Source organism: Engystomops pustulosus, chromosome 5 (genome assembly GCF_040894005.1).
Source record: "Engystomops pustulosus chromosome 5, aEngPut4.maternal, whole genome shotgun sequence".
Taxonomy (NCBI): Eukaryota; Metazoa; Chordata; class Amphibia; order Anura; family Leptodactylidae; genus Engystomops; species Engystomops pustulosus.
This window is the reverse complement of record NC_092415.1, coordinates 125,616,804-125,640,003: the sequence shown is the minus strand read 5'-3', so window position 1 is coordinate 125,640,003 and position 23,200 is coordinate 125,616,804. Positions and strand designations below refer to the sequence as shown.

Sequence of the window (23,200 nt, the reverse complement as noted above, 5' to 3'; positions counted from 1 at the left end):
TGAAGTCAAGGCACTGCCGAAGCCACTCTTTCCCACTCCCTCCATCAATCAATTGCAGCCAGAACGCATTCAGACGCCAGTCCGGTCTGCCACCCCTCTCCAATCCTCCACACTGTATCTTCACTAACACTGGGGAGTGGTCAACAATCTCGGTGGGAGATAGGAGATATCTTAAGTCCTAGGCACCATGCCTTGTGAGCCACGCATCAAGTTGATGCGAGATCAAGTTCCATAGGTGGAGACACAAGAATATTGGTAAACCCCTACATTTTGTTCCCTCCAGGTGTCATGCAAGCCCACCTATGAACACCAGCTCCCCAAGGATGTGAGCCCGTTCCCCCATCTTCCCCCAACATTTAGAAACCTATCGTCCCCCTCCTGCAGCATAATATTAAAATCACCCATTATAAGCAGTGGGGTCACAGGTATAGTGGACAAGCGCACCAATAAATCTCTTAAGGGTGTGCTAGACTATAGAGGCGGGATATACAAAACCACTTATATGCAATTCCATTTATACAGTTTGCAGTTAACCCCTATATATCGGCTGTCGGAATCTGAAAAAAAGATGAATGACATATGAATGGAATCGACCGACCGATCAACAAACTGAAACCCCTAGAATAGGAAGTATGGTAGGCATGATAGCTATGGCCAACCCATACCGTGTCTCCTTCGTGAGATGCATGTCTTGCAACCTAATTGAGGCTGAATGCTGTTTTATACAGTTAAACACTGCTGGACGCTTCCTGGCATTACCTAGACCTCGAACATTCCAGGACATAAAATTAACTGACTCTGCCATATTGACTTGTTATCAATGAACTTGGCACTCACTCCCATATGCAACCAACAAGGACACATAAATAATGACACTCTAGGCCGGACCCCCCTTCCCCACCACAACATGGTAAACATTAAACCTTCGCAGAGGGTTAGTGCTATCAAATAGCATCCTAGCAAGAACCAGAAAGTGCAGAGTATCTGATGTAACAGTGCAATCTACTAAGTCCCTAGTAGGGGCTGAGGACTGCCTGCACCTTTCACACTTCCACTACACCACTCAATACAGTAGAGAACATGAACTGTAAAATGTATATAAAAGCAGATGTAATAAAATCAGGTACCTTCTCCTCAAAGCTGTAACACAGGAGTACCCATTCCTACATTTTGCAATTACATCTCCTTCCATGTGATAAAGGCCACCTCCCCATATGAAACCAGACATATAGTTATTTAACTAACTCCCCACTCCCCCTGTTCACAGCAATGAAACCTCTTCTTGCTGAAAAAATTGCGGTATCTCCTGTCATGCTCCCGCAAACTTGCTTCATTAGCATCCAACCAATCTCTTGGGTAGTAGAAAAAATGAGTGGACCCCAAAACTACTACCTGCAGGCGGCCCGGGTACATCATCAAATAGGACACCTCCAGGGCACGTAAACATCTTTTTATATTCTGAAATTGAAGCCTTCTCTTTTGGACCTCTGCAGAAAAGTCCTGAAAAAAGCTATATGCACTACATTGCTAGGTGTAAGATGCAGTCGCGGTCCTTGTAGTGTAGCAGCTTCTCAGGCACCGGATGTGGGGGTCTTTCAGGCGGGCCTGTTCTATTGGGCACCCGTTGTACTCTTTCCACAGTGAAGAGGGGAGTTAGATTATCTCTGCCAAATACTTTCAGCAACCATTTTTCAAAATAATCTGTAACGTCCATGCCAAAACGTCACACTATTCCACAGTTGGTGGAATAGATGACGTTTACTGTGTGTACTGTGGCTTAGTGTTTGGATTGACTGAGCCACACCCTGATCCTTGTATTTCAGCCCTGCCCAGCAAGGGTTACTAGCCTGATGGACAGTTTCCCCAGTGTGCTGCTGGAGGCATGTCCGGGAACTGCCATATATACCTGCCTATTCCCATCAGACTTTGCTGGTTATTTCAAGTCTTACCTGTGTATCTAGTGCTCTTGCTATCATGTTTGGTAATCTGTGTTTTTTATCCAATTCTGTACCTTTGCAGCCATCTTAGTTTTGACCCGGTTTGTCTCCACTTGTCTGCCTGTATCTGGACCTGACCTGTATATAACCTGCTTTATCTTGACCTGTCTCCACTTGTCTGCCTGTATCTGGACCTGACCTGTATATAACCACTTGATCTTGACTTGACCTGTATATACGTTGTTTGTCCCTCAGTATTGTTTACCTCCTTGTGTTATCCTGCTTTCCCTGTCTCTGACCGGTGTTAGTATTCTGTGCACTTGTGTGAACACTGGTCTATTCACCTGTCCGCTCCACCAGACGAAGTCCGTCTCCCTGTCATCTTGTAGGGTCGCTCAGTGACCGTCAGTTAGGTTCCTGTTAGTCGGTTCGCCCTTATTAGGGCGGTTCCATCTGCTTTAGGCAGGGCCTTAGCCTGCATGGATGTCACAGGGTGAGTTCACCACCACTTACCTAGTTGGACAGCTAGCGCCAAGCCTGGTTGTGGTTGCGCGTTTGCTGGACAGGTGCTGACATAATGATCAGGATTTTGTCTGTCTACCTTCTCTGGCACACCAATTATTCTGACATTATTCTGGCAAAGCCTGTTCTCGAGATCATCAGCTTTAGCCTTTAACTGGAGCACTGCATGAGACTGGTCTCACATTTCTTGCTGCAATGGTGGTATGGTCAACCTCTCGCACCCTAGACTCCACTTTGGACTGCACAGCATGCAACACATCAGCCAGTGTAGGTTCTTCTGCTTCCTCTAATGTCTGGGACTGTAAAGGCTGCACGGCTTCAGAGCTCTCTTTCTCCTCCGGACCATCACGGTCTTCTTCACCCCCAGACTGCTTGTCACTTAGGACGACATACCTTGATCCTGGGGAGTCTGCACGTGCCTGCTGCCACTCCTCAGTGGTATCTGCCCACATTTGCCTGACTGTGCCTGACAGGCGGTCGCCTGTCAGGCAACTGATAAACAGCCACTGATAAAGGGTTAAAACGGATGGATTCAGGATACTAGCGGCAGAGCTCCGGCACTCAGTTTCTTCTCACATCTGTAGTTTGGCCACGCCCCATTGAAGAAAAGCTTTATTAAAGAAAGAGCCTTTATCAAGAAAGAAAGTCAAACATTTTACATTGTTTGAGATACACCAAAAAGCTTACACCCATATAATTTCTTGTAAAAGCAGGAACTTGATTTCAGTAAGGAATTATTTTCTAATATGTATATGAGTGTTGTATACTGTGTTTGAAGCTTAACCACATAAATTTCCTCTATAGCACTGGAAATTTTTCTTACAGCTAGATGCATAGTCTTGGAAGCAGGTGAAATCTTGATCTGATATTTCATGTAGAGAAATCAATTACATATTATAATCATGAATACAAATACAATATGGTGTAGGAATACAAGATGGCAGATACAAGTACAAAATTAAGGGATGCAATTTGTTTACATACAAAATGGCTGAAGCACAATATAACTTGTTTAAAAACACAGGTGTACCTAATTTTTTTTTCAGCATATAAAGTGGAACAAAATTATATCTAATTTAAAATTAAACCTTTAACCCCCTTACATTTCCCTCAACTAGAACACTAGCTAGGAAAATATTAAAGAAAAACAATGTATACAGCCAGTATAAACTTGATGTTTCAAGGATACATGTGAAGGGTTAACTAATGATAGCCACTGCATATTCGGAACAGTATACATCAAGATTCGAAAGCCTCTTGATGTATCTGGGCGGGATGCTGTGCATCGTTTATTCTACGGCAGGCAGGGCCTGGCATAGAGAAGAACACAGCTGGCGACTTTTCACATACAAATGCAAACACAAATACAAATTTCACATACATACAGTAATGTCCCGCCCCGGCCCACCCCGGCCGCCCTGCGCCCTCCATTTACGCCCCACTGGCATGATGGTGGCGGATTGGGGCAAATAATCGCAAGTGCTAGCAATAAGCTAGCATTTGCGATTATTTCAGGGCCTCTGTGCCACACCAGTGCCCTCATAAATATGCCCCAAAAAGTGCAAGAATTCAAGTGTAGGGTTAGAATTCAAGTATCAATATAAGTGGTATATGGCACTCACCTAATTAATATCTTGAATTGTAAGCATGCAGCATATATTCTTTAACTGAAGTGCAGCTTGCAGTGGAAAGACATAATAGGATCAACATCCATAGATATAACCCATTGGTCACTGTAGTTAAAGCGAGTCCAAAAGGGCAGAGCTTCTTCAAAAGATTTTCGTAAACGCAGTATAACGCTGTACAGATGAAGTACAGATGAAGTAACACACATAGAAAAATCTTCAGTTTGTCCTATCTCCTGTGATGCATGAAAAGGAGGAATTACCAAGCTGAAGTAGACATTCCTTGAGCTCAGGTTTCTGTGTGCGCTGCTTCAAATGTACACTCAAAGAACCTGTATATTTCAACATTTTGGGAAATATCGTCATATATAATATAATAATAATAATGCTTTATTTATATAGCTCACAGATTACACAGCGTTGCACAGAGCTTGCCAAATCCCTGTCCCCATGGGGCTCACAATCTAATCAACCTACCTGTATGTATGGAGTGTAGGAGGAAACCCATGCAAAACAAAGAGAGAACATACAAACTCTTTGAAGATGTTGACCCTGGGACTTGAACCCAGGTCCCTAGCGCTGCAAGGCTGTAATGCCAACCACTAAGCCACCGTGCTGCATATACACTTACCGGCCACTTTATTAGGTACACCTGTTCAACAGCCAATCACTCAGTGCATTTAGGCATGTAGACATGGTCAAGACAATCTCCTGCAGTTCAAACCAAGCATCAGTATGGGGAAGAAAGGTGATTTGAGTGCCTTTGAACGTGGCATGGCTGTTGGTGCCAGAAGGGCTGGTCTGAGTATTTCAGAAACTGCTGATCTACTGGGATTTTCACGCACAACCATCTCTAGGGTTTACAGGGAATGGTCTGAAAAAGAAAAAACATCCAGTGAGCGGCAGTTCTGTGGGCGGAAATGCCTTGTTGATGCCAGAGGTCAGAGGAGAATGGGCAGACTGGTCCGAGCTGATGGAAAGGCAACAGTGACTCAAATTGCCACCCGTTACAACCAAGGTAGGCAGAAGAGCATCTCTAAACGCACAGTACGTCGAACTTTGAGGCAGATGGGCTACAGCAGCAGAAGACCACACCGGGTGCCACTCCTTTCAGCTAAGAACAGGAAACTGAGGCTACAATTTGCACAAGCTCATCGAAATTGGACAGTAGAAGATTGGAAAAACATTGCCTGGTCTGATGAGTCTCGATTTCTGCTGCGACATTCGGATGGTAGGGTCAGAATGTGGCGTCAACAACATGAAAGCATGGATCCATCCTGACTTGTATCAACGGTTCAAGCTGGTGGTGGTGGTGTCATGGTGTCGGGAATATTTTTTTGGCACTATTTGGGCCCCTTGGTACCAATTGAGCATCGTTGCAACGCCACAGCCTACCTGAGTATTGTTGCTGACCATGTCTATCCCTTTATGACCACAATGTACCCAACATGTGATGGCTACTTTCAGCAGGATAATGCGCCATGTCATAAAGCTGGAATCACCTCAGACTGGTTTCTTGAACATGACAATGAGTTCACTGTACTCAAATGGCCTCCACAGTCACCAGATCTCAATCCAATAGAGAATCTTTGGGATGTGGTGGAACGGGAGATTAGCATCATGGATGTGCAGCCGATAAATTTGCGGCAACTGTGTGATGCCATCATGTCAATATGGACCAAAATCTCTGAGGAATGCTTCCGGCACCTTGTTGAATCTATGCCACAAAGAATTGAGGCAGTTCTGAAGGCAAAAGGGGGTCCAACCCGTTACTAGCATGGTGTACCTAATAAAGTGGCCGGTGAGTGTATATATTCTATAAACCATATATTTTGTAGATATAAAGTGATCTGGTAACCTAAATGCTATAGATATGCCATTTCAAAATGTCTTGCAAAATCTTCTATAGTTTCCACAATAAGACATTTAGTATCAGCGACCCTGTACATTATTAATACATTTTACTAAACACAAAAGCATTTTATCAATTACATTGTTCTTAATCTTGGCACATAATTAATATATGTAGCCATCACAAAGGTTCTAATATTTTTTGCCTCTGTTGGAATAACATACTCCTAGCAGAACATTTACATTGAGGTCAAGCACAAAATAGAGTACAAATTGTTCATTTATTTACTGTCAGATTCAGAGGATGACAAAGGCAGCCTTAAGGGGTTCCCATTAGCAGATAGAAGGTCAATGCCACAATCAGTAGAAGGCAAAATGGAGAGGAGAAGGTCTGGTATGCTGCTGAAGGCATAAAAATGTCTTCATAACGATAAATGCTGACTACATTTTCTGAAACCGGAGGTGAGTCAATATCATGTCGCGTAATGGAACCTAGAAGATTATAAGAAATACTTTTTTAGATTTAAGTACAAAAGACCGATCCACAAAAGATGCAGATCCACAAATCTTTGTTGAATAGACACCACAGCATTTCATTAGCCCCTCCAATACAACATTTTATTATTATGAAAATTTAACAACATCATGTTCTGCAAAAACAGTTTAATCTCTTAATCTCCGATAGCGCTGTAGCACTGAGCGCTGTAACTTAGAGGTCAGCGTCTGATATATCGGATGCAGAGATGATGCCGGCTCAGTTGGAGCTGGGCAGGCATTGCAATACACTGGGTGTCAGCTGTAACTAACACTTGCCTGACTGGGGTCGCTCCCTCACAATCACCCCTACCCCCATGTCGTCTTCAGGGGTGCCGATCACTGTCATAGGCTGACACAGCTAATACTGATGTATTCCAGGGTATTATCATAAACAAACAATTAGATGATTGCTTGTTTATGAAGTAATAAAAAAGTAAAACCACAAAAATAAAATAAATAACTAAATAAATAAAATTGTTATAAACATAAAATGCAAAAAAAAGTCAAAATCATAACACAAACCCAACGTATCACATCACCTCGTCCATCACAGCGTGTAGAATTAAAAAAGATAAATATTAAACCCGCTTGATGAACACTGTAAAAAAAACCTTTTAAAACCCACCAAGAATTATGATTTTTACCTATTACATCCAACATAAAATGCAAAAAAACATATGTACTCCAGAATGAGACTTTTGCACAGAAATAGTAAAAATGTTATGCCACCTGGAAGATGGCACTGCACAAATGATAGATTTGCCCCACACATTAGGTTTTACTTGTCAAATTTAGTAAAATGAAAAAAAAAATCTAAGCATGGGGTTTCTCTGTAATCGTGACCCATAGAATAAAGATAACTTGTTTATTAGTCTATACGATGAACATTAAAAAAACAAAGAAGTAAACAATCCAGTACAGAATTGAAGCTTTTCTACTTTTGCCCTCAAAAAAATATTTATAAATCTGTAACAACAGGGGATACTAACCCCCAACACGGGAAAATGCATCTCATCCCACAAAAAAAATGCTGTCATATGGCCCCACTAACGAAAAAACTAAAATTTTATAGACTACAAAAGGGGCCAATGAGGAAACTAAAATCCTGGCAGCTGCACAGCGCTCCTTGCCTTCTGTGGCTCGCTGTGTGCCCATGAAACAAGGCCACATGTGGGGGGTCTCTGTAAATTACATAACAAATTTTAAGATGGGTTTTCTCTTTTTATCTCCCGGAAATGTTTACATTTTAGGGCTAAATAAACATATTTCCGATAAAATTTGACCATTCTAAATTTCACCTCCATTTTAATTTAATTACTATGAAGATTTCAAGGGGTTAACAATCTTCCTAAAATAGTTTGAGGGTTGCATATTTGAAAATGGGTTTGATACTTAAGGTGGTTTTAATGTTATATATTTAAAATTTAATTATATACAGTAATATTCCCCAAAATAGTCAATTCTGAAAATACGGAGAACCGATATTCGTTTTGTAAGCAACGTGACATCAAAATAAATTATCCAGACATTTAAAAAAATTATGAAAATGTAAAACAGACATATGTGAAATGTTATACAGCAATTAATTTAAGTAGTAAAACTATCTGCCTTAAAATGCAAAAATTATTTATTTTAAAAATGTTCAAAATTTTAAAACACAAAACTTATAAGCTAAAATTTATCACTAAAATAGGGTACAACATGTGAGGAAGAAAAGAATTACATAATTGCTTTGGTAAGTTACACAAAGTTCAAAAGTTATAACCATATAAAGTGATGCAAGTTAGAATACAAAAAGTGGGGCTATCTACCATCAGGATGAAAGACTGTATGCAAATGAGCCTGAGGGTCTCGGGATCCATTAACACCTATTCAGCCTGGAACCCCTCAGGTTTATTTGCATACAGTCTTTCACCCTGGCGGTAGATGCCCTTTAAGACTCAGCCCCATTTTTTGTATTCTGACTTTCGTCGCTTTTATTCACTTGTTTTAATCCCATTGGCGTGATCAAAACTCGAGACCAGACTGCCTGGACCGCAGCCAACACTATGTAAATGAGTTGAAAGGACTTCAACTAGTGGCTTGTAAATATATTCCCCCCACTCGAGGCTTTTTACTTATTTTGGTACATTACAACCTGTGTTTATCTGTTTTTGAATCTGAATTGTATTATGCATCTGCTAGTGAAGTGAAGTATAATGAGTAAAATTTAAATATAAACAAAAATTCTATAGAAAATATAGTCCAGACATTAACAATATTTGAAATAGTTTTTTTCCCATTTGAAATAATAATTGAAAATCTGGAGAAATTCACTCCTTGCCTTAACCCTACCACAAGTTGGATTGGCTTGATAGGAACTTTTTGCATACCATACGGTCAAGCTCTTCCACAGCAGCTCACTGGGGTTGAGATCTGGTGACTGGACTGGACACACCATTACAGATAGAATACCAAATGTCTGCTTCTTCCCTAAATAATTAATGCATAATATGGAGGTATGCTTTAGGTCATTGTCCTGTTGTAGGTTGAAATTGTCTCCAGTTGTGCAGCGAGGCCTCCCACTTCTCTTTATAGAGCCTGTTTGCTTTAAATCTATAAGCAATACGGGTTGAGCTTTGCATTTGGCTACATATTTTAGTTGGAAGGATGAGCAGACCAGCTGATAAAAGGAAAAAAGGGGTGGTAACCACCCCAGTAAAGACCCCAAAAAATTTGAGTACAGCAGACAAATTTGCCCTAGAAATCCAATCAAAATAAAATGGGGAAAAAATCTGTAAAGCACGTAACCAGTTGCAAATGTAAAGAGTAATGGGTAAGGAATCAAATGGGTTAATAGAGACGGAAAATCATATGCTGGTGTCAGGATTCAGGGGCAGTGGACCCACTGTACCACCGCGGAATGATGTAAGCCGACACTCCCGGAAGCGAAGTCTAAGTGGAACCTGATTTTTACCTGAGGCCACGGCAAAGCGAGTTGGACTTGCTGAAGCGTGGTACCACCAGGTCGCTCCACAGGCGCAAATTTTTCTGTGATGGCGGCCAAGGCGAAGTACCAAGTAGTAGAGCAGAATCATAGTCGGGGACAGGTAGGAGGTCAGGACAAGCAGCAGGGGAATCGGGATAGTCAGTAGCAGAGCAGAAGGTCAGGGCTGGTGGCAGAGAAGCATAGTCAGGAACAGAACTAGTGTCACAATGGGAAATCAGTCTAAACGCACAGGACATGGAACAAAGCTTTCTCTATGGCACAAAGTGCTGGGACAGAGGACACAGGAAGGGCCTAGCAATTTATCAGCACAGGTGGTTGGCCACCGGCAATTATTGGCATGCTCTTACAGAGCTGGCACATGCCAAAGCGCAGCACCACTGCTGGAGCCATGGAAGGTGAGTGAGATTGCAGGGTTACTCCAGGGGCACAGGGAGGCACACGGGTGAGACCCTGAGGCACACCTGAGAACTTGTGGACCTGATGAGACTCTAGGTCAGAAGACAAGTAGTCCAAGTAGACAAAAACACAAATATACAGTAGGTCTCTAAAGACGTCTTTGAGAAATTCTTAAAATACTGCAGTCCAAAAGGAATGACTAGATACTAGAAGTAGCCAACCCGAGTGTTAGAAGAGTCTTCCACTTATCTCCCTCACGGATATGGATACGATTATATGACGCCTGAAGAACCAATTTAGAGAAGAGCTTGGCGGTCATAGAGGTACCGACACAGAGGATGACAGAGGGGGACTTTGGAAGGCTGGAGTCAAACGGGGTAGTCGATGGACTCTGGCTTGCCTTAGTTCAGCTTGCAGTTCCTTTGAGCGTTCAGAGAGGCATATGTCAATCCGGGTAGCCAGAGAGATCAGGACACTCAGAGAAGACAGAAGGTTCAGTGCAGACAGGGAGTCTTTGACCTGACTAGACAGTCCTTTTTTAAAGGTAGCAAGCAAGGCCGCCTCATTCCAATCTAGCTCGGAAGCTTCCTGGAAAGGAGGCTGATGATGAAGGCCACTTTAGACCATTTGGAGACAAACTGGGTAGGCATAACTTCAATGTGCAAGGGGCACTGGGTTATAAAGCCCCTGCAAAACAAGGGTTCCATATTAAACTTGGTAGGCAAGAAGAGTCTCAGCCTAGATTCTGGTAGGTAGACAAACTGTAGTAGCAGGAGAGACCACAGGAACTTGACGCTGCTGCTGAGTAGCCTTCAATTGCTGCAACATAGCGGTCACAACAGGAAATCATACTAAACGCACAAGACAAGGAACAAAGCTTTCTCAATGACATGGAAGCACAAAGATCTGGGACAGCGGACACAGGAAGGGGAGGCAAGTTATCAGCAAAAGTGGTCGTCCAGTGGCAATTATCTGCACGCTAAGCCTACGCTAAATCCTACAGAGCCGGTGTGTGCTGGCACTAGAAGACGGGGACATGCACACTGGAGCGCAGGGACCGTCACTGAAGCCGGGGAAGGTTCCTGAGACTGCAGGGTTACTCTGGGGGCACAGGGAGGCACACGGGTGCGCCTGTGACCTAGAATATGGGTCGCAGGAGCACCTGTGACAGCTGGTACACAGAGAAGTTAAAAACAGGGTTAATGAGAACCACAAGGGGTTGTGCATTGGGTACTAGGGAAAAAAAACATACAATAGAAATAGTACAGGATGACACACCCCCACACTAGCATAAGTATACAACAATGTTAAAAAGTGCACAGAAGCCATCACAAGTTTGGTAACACAAATGGGTTCTTTCAAGGAAGAAATTGGATTGATTAGAGCAGATATGAACAAATACAAGGGAAGAAGAAACTGATAATAGAATATCAGATATGGAAGACTGGAAAAAACAAGTCCAGAAAGAGGTTGATGTTTTAAAATCAGAAAATAAGGAATTCGAAAATAGATCTAGAAGATCAAATATTCGATGTGTATTCTTCAGAGAAGGAAAAGAAGGGAAATATTCCACCAAACTTGTACAAAGTTGTTTTCAAAAAGAGTTTGCGCAAGAAAATTTTTCAATGCCAGGATGCTTGGACAGAGCACATAGAAAACCCATGAAACCCCCTTCACCTGAAAGCTGGTCTAAAAATAATGTTGGTGAAGTTTATGGCATCTACAGGGACTGGGTTCTCAGGAAGGCAAGAGAGAAAAGAAACATAGCGTTGAATAGTGATAATTTTTCCATATTATGCTATAGAAACTCACAAGAAGAGGAAAGACTTTCAGAAATTAAGGCTAAGCTGCGGAAAGAAAATATTCAATACTCTATGATGTTCCCAGCCAAACTGTAGCCGGTAATCTAGCAGGAAAAAAACATTTTTTTATTTACAGCCCAGCGGATGCAGAAAATTACTCTAGGTGTATTAAACAGAAAATGGACATTAAAAAATTCATTACAGGAATGCTATTATTTAGTCTGCAGGGGTTTTCCTCCTCCTCTTGTCCTCATCCCTCCTTCAAATGCTTTGTTATGCATCTAAAGATGGGGATCAGGGTAAAGGGATTATTTGTATGTATTATAGTATAGGCAGATGAGTGCTAAACACTATAAAAAGTCCTGGAATATTAGAGGAATGGTCAAGAGGCAGAAGAAGCTATCGATTTCTGAAACTGTTTTGCGGTATAGGCCTGACATCCTTTTTCTTCTGGAGACACATTTGTGCACTAAAACACTATGGAATTTTAAAAGAAGCTGGTTTGGGAATTTATATTACAAAAAATATTCATGGTATTCACATATACACTTATAGAGAAAATGGAAGATAGAAAAGATACTTGTCAGAAAAGTAGAAAAGATACTATGAATAAAGTTGGTGAATATTGTGTTACACACAAAAATAATAAAGTTAAATTATTGTTAGAAGAGTTTGGGTGGAAAGCAATGTGGTGGGAATTGAACTCTAAGTTCAATGTTACTCTAAGTCTTATTTGGGTTTTTCAAGAATAGATTTAGTAGTCACTAACATAGAAGGATCTTTATTTTTAAGGAGATATATTATGGATGTAAAAATATATCAGATCATTCTCCAGTATATATTGTCATAGAGACAAGTAGCCCTGTTATAAACTGGATTTTCAAAATTATACCAACATGGATCGTAAAAATAAAAACGGTATGAAACTATCCAAGAAAAGTTGAAAGAGTTTTTTGAAAAGAATCAAATAATATAGAAATAGTTTGGGGAAACAGCAAAATCATTTATATGTGAAATTTATAAGGTCAAAATACTTAAATATAAAAGAAACCTTTCAAAAAATGTAACAAACATAGAAGAGGAAGTGAAGAAGAAAGAACAGGAGTATGTTTTAGATCCAACATTGGAGAAAAAAATAGCAATATTATTCTGATATACTAGACATACAAATTGATATACTAGACATACAAATAGAGGAAAAAACGAAGAACAACAATAGACGTCAGTATTTGGAGGCAGAATGCTAGCAAATTTAGTTGGAAATCTGAAAACTCAAACTAGGATTTTTTGCCAGTAATGTGATGCAGGCATATCTCTAGGACCTAAAAATATCAGAGGTGTGTGTAGAAGACAAGGGAAAATGTAAATGGATGAGGCGGTGAGGGTGGGGGTTGGGTGAAGGGAGGTAAGGGATTGAGCATACCTTCAGGGGTGATGGAGCCAGAGCTGTTGGCAGGGAAATAAACTGCCCTAGATGGTAAAAGAGAATGGAATTAACTAGTGCATGTGGGCAAAAAGAGGAGGTTAAATGGGGAAATGATTGATGGCATGAGAAATTGAAGGTCCGTAAGGACCGGAACTTACAGCCGTGCACACTGCACGCCAGAGTGTAATGGCAGTGCGAGGAGTTTGGCGGTTAATATGTCAGCGCCTGAAAGTGGCGCATGCACAGAGGCATCCGCTGCGGCAGAGCAGAGTCAACCTAACTGAGTGATGATTGGAAGAGGACGTGAATGAGAAAATGTAGGTGAGTATGGGAAAGATGAGTGGAGGGGGAGGTTTTGTGGATCGGGGCAGAAAAAATAATAATAACAGGGAGAGAATGGAACTGCAATCCAATGAAAAAATGCAAAGCACAAGGGCCCACATTTAAGATGTACACTCAGAGATGAATAGTAGTATGAAAGAGTGAGATGGCTGTTTGGTGGATATGGGGGTGAGGACCCGTGAGCAGATGTATGTGGATGGATGAGTAAATACATATATGTAATCCACAAAGAACAACGTTTTTTCTCCAAACAAAAATTCTTAGTGGAAGGGGAGAGTGCAGGTTATTTACTGGCAACAATTATACGGTCCCAGCAGGGTACATCTCATATAGCGGGGTTGAGAGATAGAGATGGTACTACTCTGACTTCAGACGTTGACATAGTAAATAGATTTTATGAGTACTATAAAGGAATTTACCAATCCCAATTGACAGTATCCAGAGAAGAGTTGAGGGAGTATGTCTCAGGTGTATCCTTACCAAGGCTCACTTCAGAGGTTAGAGATCAACTAGAGGGTCAGGTCACGTTAGAGGAGCTGGAAGAGGCATTGGCAGACCTAGCTAATGATAAGGCACCGGGGTGTGATGGACTGCCGGTAGAACTATACAAGCTACATAAAGACCTCCTGCTGCCACCATTGGTTGAGGTCTTTAAAGAGGCGTTTAACCAAGATCACCAAGATCAATGAGAGAGGCCATGATTGTTTTGATATTGAAGCCGGGGAAGGAGAGTACAGACCTTGATTCTTATAGACCTATATCTTTATTGACAAATGATGTTAAACTAAGGTGCTAGCTAAGCGCCTACTGCCGGTGATCTCGGCCTTGATCCATGAAAACCAGTCAGGCTTCATGGAATTAATCTTAGACAATAGAAAAGGAAAACACGGTCCAGCCAGGCTCCAGACACCGAAAACTTCTTTATTTAGTGCATAATTAAAAGTTTGGCACTCCACTCTAATCGGACTTCTAATCGGACGCAAGCATCTACGGGTTACCAAGCAACCTACAGCGTGACAAGTGACAAGATCATGTGATCTGGGCGCGTCACGTGGGTCAAGCCACGTGACCAAATACGATTTGTCCGCGATACCGGGGCTGCCCCATTGACTTTTCCGGACTCCTCAAACTTGTGGGATAAGATAAGATGTCTGTGGTTATCTTATATATTATTGTTGTATAACCAATTATCCGTTACAAATATTATGTTTTACTGCCATGCTGTATTGTAGGTGGGCGGTAACGGAAATGTTTGGGATGTTGGGGGAGGGGAGGTGCCTTTGTTCGCACTGGGCTTTAAAAGTGTGACCATGCCTCTGTAATGTAGCCATGATTAAGGACCGGACCACCGTCTGAAACGCGTAGACATTTATTCTATCTGAGTGGAGTGCCAAACTTTTAATTATGCACTAAATAAAGAAGTTTTCGGTGTCTGGAGCCTGGCTGGACCGTGTTTTCCTTTTCTCTTGCCATTGATGTACCCTAGCAGAAGGGTGGCCCGTGCCGGACTCGACGCCTATTGGGGAGGTGAGCTGGTAATCTCTTCCGTTGCATGTTGATGTTTCTGCAGCCGCGCACACCTCCCCACATCCACGTTGATGATAGATGGTTTTTATGAACTGACATTGGATATTTTACCTATACCATGAGTACGAACAGAGCCGAACGTGCCGCAGAGGTCTTCTCCAGTCAAGACGCTGCACGTGGTCCACAGAGTGGATCTGGAGATAATTACAAAATACTTGAAAAATTAATGGAACATGAAACACGTGTGTGGTGGGACCAAACCACCCTTAAGGCATATATCGACAGAAAGCTTATTCCAAGAGGCTTACGACTTAAGAAGATACCCTCAGTCATCTACTCGGACGAGTTCACTGCAAATTGGAACGATGCATTGTCTGAATGCTCACTGAAATTAATGAATTTAATCATCGACAATGAAGAAATAAAACTAAAAGAGTTACAAGTCGATATCGATAAGGCAAAAACCAATCTAAAACAGAACCTAACTGAACAGGAGTTTGAAATACAAATGCAGCAACTAGTGCAACATATAACCTGTATAGAGGAAAAAATTGCTGCTATTAAAAGATCAAAATTTCAAAGGGATGAATTTGATTATGAAAACCAACAGGTGTACGAATGGGGACGCTGGGAAAGACCGCCACACACTCCCCGCTCTATCCTCAAGAAATCCAACAAAGGATATCATCGTTATAAAACACAGAGAGTGGGCTTCCTATCTTCCGATCAAGATTCATCGGAATATTTGACCCAGGAGTCGGAACAAGGCGGCAACACCCCTAAACCTGCGCCATACTACAAGAAGAAAAGGAATAGGAAACCCTCAAAAAACGTAGAGGGGGGCGCAAACACCGAAAACACAAATGGTATCCCCTCTTGGACACTGAGAAGCAAGAAACCCAAATAGGGGACTTAGATGTAGTCAACTTATCCAATCACACCCTTTCCCCTGATCAGATTAAGGTTCTATCATTAGGACTTTGATATTTACACCACCATATGTGATATCAACAAATTTATTAGGGACCTAACTGTGAAACGTCCTTTCTTTAATTCGAATGAAGGTTGTAATACAGACCCTGAGAACCATCAAGTAAGTGAAAATATATTTGTACCCTTTGATTTTAGGGAACAACTTACATTACAAAATTTGATGTCCCTCAGTGATGATGATGTCGTTTATAATTATAATTGTGAAAAACCTATTCGTAACTTTAGGGTAAAGAACCCAAGGTTCTATCCGGTTAACTCTTGTGCAGACTGTATGGATTTGTTTCAGGAGAGGATGGAGCGTGACCTCAAAAAATTAAAAGATTCTCTGTCTCCCCATGAACACAAGGTCAACAACCTCCCCCCTCCTCTGAAACAAGCATTGAAGGACATTATAAACTGGCAGGATGTCATTATAAAAATGTCCGATAAAGGGGGTTCAGTTGTACTGATGGACAAATTAATGTATAAGGAACAAATTTTAGCGCTCCTTAATGATTCTAGTACATACAGAAAACTAAATGAAAATCCAACCAAATGTTTTAATAATGAACTAAAGAAATTATTGGATGAAGGATTAAACCTGGGAGCTCTTACACAGGGCCAGACTGAGCAGATCTTTGTCGAGGATGCGGTGATACCCATAATTCACGGTCTCCCGAAAACTCACAAAGGGGTCATACCACCCCCTATGCGTCCGATTGTTTCGGGCATCGGGTCCCTGAGCGAGAATCTGTGCAGCTGGCTAGACTGGGTATTACAACCTCTGGTACGACGAGCCCCGGGTTTTCTTCAGGACTCACGTGACATCTTACAATCTGGGAAAACAATTTTCATTGGCTGAGCTGCGACGTGGTATCATTGTATACCTCCATCCCCCACGACATTGCTCTCAGGGCACTCCAATTCCACCTTGACAAATATACTAAATACACGTCTGAGTACAAAGAGTTCGTCATTATGACTTGCCATTTCCTTATTACGCATAATTTCTTTATGTTTGATAATACTTTTTATTTACAGACAAAAGGGGTGAGCATGGGGGCCAAATTTTCCCCATCTTTGGCCAATCTTACCATGTCGTGGTGGGAGGAACTCACAATCTACTCCCCCGACAACCCCTTTCTGGATTGCATTGAGTGGTATGGCAGGTACATCGACGATATTTTGATCGTTTGGCGCGGCGATGTACCTGCCATACCACTCTTCATTGATCACCTAAATAACAACATGTTTAATCTAAGCTTTACATATGCGACCCACCCTAATGACATTTCGTTCCTCGATCTATCCCTGCACGGCGCCAGTGGTACAAATATCACTACCAAAACCTATCGTAAACCCACAGCGGGTAACACAATCCTACATGCCAAGTCTCAACACCCGCCCCATACCATCCAGGCCATTCTTGTAGGAGAGTTAACAAGAGTGAGACGAAATTGTAGTGATATTTCCACTTTTCACAGGGAGGCATCCCAAGTATGCAGTAGATTGAGGAACAGAGGTTACCCAAATTGGACATTAGAGAGAGCCTACAATAAAGCCCTCAATAAAAACAGACATAACCTCATACACCCACATCAATCTAATGATTCAAATCTTAATCGTAACAATAACCCCACGTCCTTTTGTACTCCTACTTTGGTCTTGCAGTTTAGCCCTCAGTTTAAAGCCATCTCTGAGATCGTGAACCAACATATCCCCCTACTCAAAACAAATCCTGCACTTGAGAACATCCTCAAAAATGGCTGTCGGGTGGTTTCTAGGAGGGGTCAAAGTCTGGGAAATCTATTATCCCCTTCCCTTTTCTCCACACACCTTAAACCTACGTGGTTGTCTACCCAGGGTTTTTTCAAATGTGGAGCCACTCGCTGCCAAACCTGTAAATTTGTGGACAATAAAAAGAAAATGTTCTTCTCAAGTGATGGCAAGAAGCAGTTTGCTATCAAAAAATTCATAAATTGTAATTCAGATAATGTAGTGTATATCATACACTGCACCATGTGCAATCTTATGTACGTTGGACATACATCCCGCAAGTTCAAGGTCAGGTTTTTGGAGCATATACGGGATATCACAAACCCCATGGGTCGGAATTTATCCGGTGCATCGCAGCATTTTGTCACAATCCACAATGGGGATGTTCACTCCCTGACCACTTATGCCATAGAAAAAGTCCATATGAATGTTAGGGGCGGTAATGTGGCAGCTCGTTTGGCCAGTAGAGAAGCTTTCTGGATTTTTTCCTATTTTTTTTCCTATTCCCAATGTTCAAATTGTTGATTTTATTAATTTCTTTTTCGCTACTATTCTAACATTGCTTATTCTATTTGCCCTAGATCTAATGGCACTTACCGTGACGTCTGGGGGAGTTTTCTCGGTTGCGCCGCGAGGATCCTCGCCGTTTGCCCAGACCTTTTGTTCTTGTGGTATTCATCCGGGGTCTCCGCTGCGGTACCGACAGGATTCCTCCTCGCCCCGGACTCCTTTGTTGTTATCTTTTTTTAAAAAAAAAACCCTTACCCGGTATCCTTATTTGGGACTTCTAATCGGACGCAAGCATCTACGGGTTACCAAGCAACCTACAGCGTGACACATGACAAGATCATGTGATCTGGGCGCGTCACGTGATTCAAGCCACGTGACCAAATACGATTTGTCCGCGATACCGGGGTTGCCCCATTGACTTTTCCGGACTCCTCAAACTTGTGGGATAAGATAAGATGTCTGTGGTTATCTTATATATTATTGTTGTATAACCAATTATCCGTTACAAATATTATGTTTTACTGCCATGCTGTATTGTAGGTGGGCGGTAACGGAAATGCTTGGGATGTTGGGGGAGGGGAGGTGCCTTTGTTCGCACTGGGCTTTAAAAGTGTGACCATGCCTCTGTAATGTAGCCATGATTAAGGACGGGACCACCGTCTGAAACGCGTAGACATTTATTCTATCTGAGTGGAGTGCCAAACTTTTATTTATGCACTAAATAAAGAAGTTTTCGGTGTCTGGAGCCTGGCTGGACCGTGTTTTCCTTTTCTCTTGCCATTGATGTACCCTAGCAGAAGGGTGGCCCGTGCCGGACTCGACGCCTATTGGGGAGGTGAGCTGGTAATCTCTTCCTTTGCAAATTAATCTTTCTTGAATTTTCTTGAATTTTCAGAAAGGGGTCGAGTGTCGGGGTGTTCCTGCGGTGGTCTCACTCGACGCTGCCAAGGCTTTTGACAGCATCGAGTGGGAATATCTATGGGTGGTGATGCAGAGAATGGGCTGTGGACCACAATTTATGACATGGGTGTGTCTTTTATATTCGCAACCAAGTGCAAGGGTTAGGGCGAATGAATATCTCTCGGAGGCATTCCAGTTAGGAAGGGGCACAAGGCAGGGCTGCCCCCTTTCCCCCCTCCTTTTTGCAATAGCTATAGAGCCCCTGGCTAGTTTAATAAGGAATACGCCTAATATACAGGGCTTCCCTATAGGCTCTGGAGAGGAGCGTATCTCACTATACGCTGATGATGCCCTGTTATACACTCACCGGCCACTTTATTAGGTACACCATGCTAGTAACAGGTTGGACCCCCTTTTGCCTTCAGAACTGCCTCAATTCTTCGTGGCATAGATTCAACAAGGTGCTAGAAGCATTCCTCAAAGATTTTGGTCCATATTGACATGATGGCATCACACAGTTGCCACAGATTTGTCGGCTGCACATCCATGATGCGAATCTCCCGTTCCACCACATCCCAAAGATGCTCTATTGGATTGAGATCTGGTGACTGTGGAGGCCATTTGAGTACAGTGAACTCATTGTCATGTTCAAGAAACCAGTCTGAGATGATTCCAGCTTTATGACATTATCCTGCTGAAAGTAGCCATCAGACCAGCCCTTCTGGCACCAACAACCATGCCATGTTCAAAGGCACTCAAATCACCTTTCTTCCCCATAATGATGCTCGGTTTGAACTGCAGGAGATTGTCTTGACTGTTAGGATCAGTGGATCCTCTGGACCACCGCGGGAGATGTAACTAGCCAACACCCGGAACCGGAGCCTAGAGGCACCTGGTATTCACCAGAGCCCGCCACAAAGCGGGTTGGACTTGCTGCGGCAGGATACCACTAGGTCGTTCCCAGGTGTGACTAGCCCACGGTGGCAGCCGAGGTCGAGGTACCTTAGCGGATGACAATCTCGTAGACAGGTCCAGGCACAGGGTCAGGGCAGGCGGCAGAGATGCAACGTCAGGTCCAAGTCCGGGGTCAGCAACAGGAGGTCCAGAGGTCCAGGCAGGTGGGAACGGGAACACAGCAACACGAAGGAACTCGGGTAACACAGGACACAGGAGCGGGAACACACAGAAATACACGGGAACGCAGGAATACACAGGAACGCAGGAATACACAGGAACGCAGGAATAATCGCTAGGAAGATGTGCTGGAAGAAGAGACTGGCAAGAAGTGGGGCTGAAGGCAAACCTGGTAGAGGGACAAAATGGGACATCTTAGAGAAGCGGTCTGTTACCACCCAGATAACGGTATTGCCAGATGATGGCGGCAGATCAGTAATGAAGTCCATAGCCACGTGAGACCACGGGCAGGTAGGCACGGGTAACGGCAACAGAAGACCAGCTGGTTTTTGTCGTGAGGGCTTATTGCGAGCACAAGAGGCACAAGACCGCACAAAATCCCGAACGTCCTTGACCAAATCAGGCCACCAATAGAAACGGGAAATCAGGGCCACAGAGCGCTGCACCCCAGGGTGCCCAGCCACTCGAGAAGAATGTCCCCAGGTCAGGATCCTCTTTCGAAGTCCAGGTCGTACATAAGTCTTGCCGGGAGGTAATTGCCGAAGGTCCACCGGCGCTGCCAGCACAAGCCGCTCTGGAGGAATGATGTGTCTCGGAGCATAGTCCTCCCCCATAACATCGGAAGCACGTGACAGGGCATCAGCCTTGATGTTTTTCTCAGCTGGGCGAAAATGGATCTGGAAGTGAAAACGGGAAAAGAATAAGGACCACCGGGCTTGACGTGGGTTCAACCGTTGAGCTGTCTGCAGGTACTGGAGGTTTTTGTGGTCCGTGAAAATGCTGACTGGAAATCGGGCTCCCTCCAGCAGATGACGCCACTCTTCCAAAGCCAGCTTGATGGCTAGAAGCTCCCGATCTCCAATGGAATAATTTCTCTCCGCGGAGGAGAAGGTTTTGGAGAAGAAACCACAAGTGAGTGTTCGTCCCCTGGGACCCTTCTGGGTAAGGACTGCCCCAGCACCCACGGAGGAGGCATCAACCTCCACCAGGAACGGCTTTTCAGTATCCGGTCGGGTAAGGACTGAAGCGGAGGAAAAAGCAGTTTTTAATTTCGTGAAGGCTTCTTCTGCTGCTGGTGGCCAGACACGGGGATTAGCACCCTTTTTCGTAAGCGCCACCATCGGCGCGACCAAAGATGAGAAGTGTGGGATAAATTGCCTATAATAGTTGGCAAAGCCCAGAAATCTTTGTATAGCTCGCAGTCCCACTGGGCGTGGCCACTGAAGAACCGCAGATAACTTGGCAGGATCCATCTGCAAACCCCTATCAGAAATTATGTAGCCGAGGAATGGAAGGCTCCTCTGATGAAAGTGGCACTTCTCCAACTTGGCATAGAGGTGGTTTGTCCTGAGGCGGCTGAGAACCTCCCGTACATGGGACTGGTGGGACTCCAGATTGGCAGAATACACAAGGATGTCGTCCAGGTACACCACGACACAACTGTACAATAAGTCCCGGAAAATATCATTTACAAACTCCTGGAAAACGGCTGGCGCATTACAAAGTCCGAAGGGCATAACTAAATATTCAAAATGCCCATCACGGGTGTTAAAGGCAGTCTTCCACTCGTCACCCTTCCTGATGCGGATGAGGTTGTAGGCCCCACGAAGATCCAATTTGGAAAAAATTCTTGCACCCCCCAGGCGATCAAATAGCTCCGTGATAAGCGGCAGAGGATAGCGGTTCTTAACGGTGACCTTGTTAAGACCGCGATAGTCTATACAGGGGCGGAGAGAGCCATCCTTTTTTGTGACAAAAAAGAAACCAGCGCCAGCTGGCGAGGAGGATTTGCGGATGAAACCTCTTTGCAGATTTTCCTTAACATATTCCGACATAGCGGCTGTCTCAGGAACCGAGAGCGGATACACCCGACCCCGTGGTGGAGAAGATCCAGGCAGCAGATCAATGGGGCAATCATAGGGACGATGTGGAGGAAGGATCTCGGCTTGCTTTTTAGAAAACACGTCTGCAAAGTCCCGGTACGGAGCTGGAAGTCCCTCCAGAGGCTTGGGAGACAAGGTAGCAGTCCTGACAGGAAGCGGATGTGGAACCGTCATGCAGCGTGAGGGGCAATCCGGACCCCAACGGAGAATTTCCCCAGAAGACCAGTCCAGAACAGGGGCATGATGCTGCAACCAGGGGAGACCCAGCAGGAGAGTGGAAGTGCACTGTGGCAGCACAAAAAAGGAGAGTCTCTCTTTATGCAATGCACCAACTTGAAGGAGCAGGGGTTCAGTGCGAAACCAGATAGGCACGGAGAGAATCTGGCCACTGACTGAGGCAATGGACAAGGGCTTCTCAAGACGAACCACCGGGAAGTGATGCAGGGCGACCAGTGCAGCATCTACAAAGTTCGCTATGGAGCCCGAATCCAGGAAAGCAGAAACCTGGACCGGAGTACCGGTGCCAATGCTGAGGAGTACAGGGAGAATCAAGCGTGGAGAAGCTTTATTCACACCTAGGGACGCTTCTCCAGAGAAGCCTAGGTGCTGACGTTTCCCGGGCGTTGGGGACGTACAGGGCAAGTCCCGACGAAGTGCTGTGGGCTGGCACAATACATGCACAAGTTCTCCTGACGTCGTCTGGAAAGCTCTTGTAGAGTGAGCCGGGTCCGGTCAACCTGCATGGGTTCCTCAACAGAAGATTCAGGCGAGACCTGGAGCGGCCTTTGGAAGACTGGCGCCAGGCGAGGAATGCGTCTAACACGGCCTAGGGGATACTCTGAGCGTAGTTCCTCAGCTCGCTCCTTAAACCGAACATCAATTTGAGTGGCCAAGGTGATAAGGTCACTCAGAGTAGATGGAAGATCCCGAGCTGCCAGTGCGTCCTTGACCTGCGCAGAGAGCCCTTTCTTAAATGTAGCGATGAGGGCTGCATCGTTCCAAGCAAGTTCAGAAGCCAGGGTGCGGAATTGAACTGCGTACTCTCCCACCAATGAGTTGCCCTGACGCAAG

The 23,200-nt window shown here is 43.9% G+C and overlaps 1 protein-coding gene across 2 annotated transcripts in view; it reads right to left on the bottom strand.

Annotated features, from left to right (window-relative positions):
• Positions 1-4,451: 4,451 nt before the first annotated feature.
• FRRS1L (ferric chelate reductase 1 like) overlaps positions 4,452-23,200 on the bottom strand; it is a 356,361-nt gene continuing 337,612 nt past the window's right edge. For both annotated transcript variants that reach the window (XM_072152963.1, XM_072152964.1), the window contains one exon: positions 4,452-6,427. In XM_072152963.1, the coding sequence (XP_072009064.1) occupies positions 6,255-6,427 (173 nt within the window). In that variant the 3' untranslated portion in view covers positions 4,452-6,254. The remainder of the gene's footprint in view (positions 6,428-23,200) is intronic.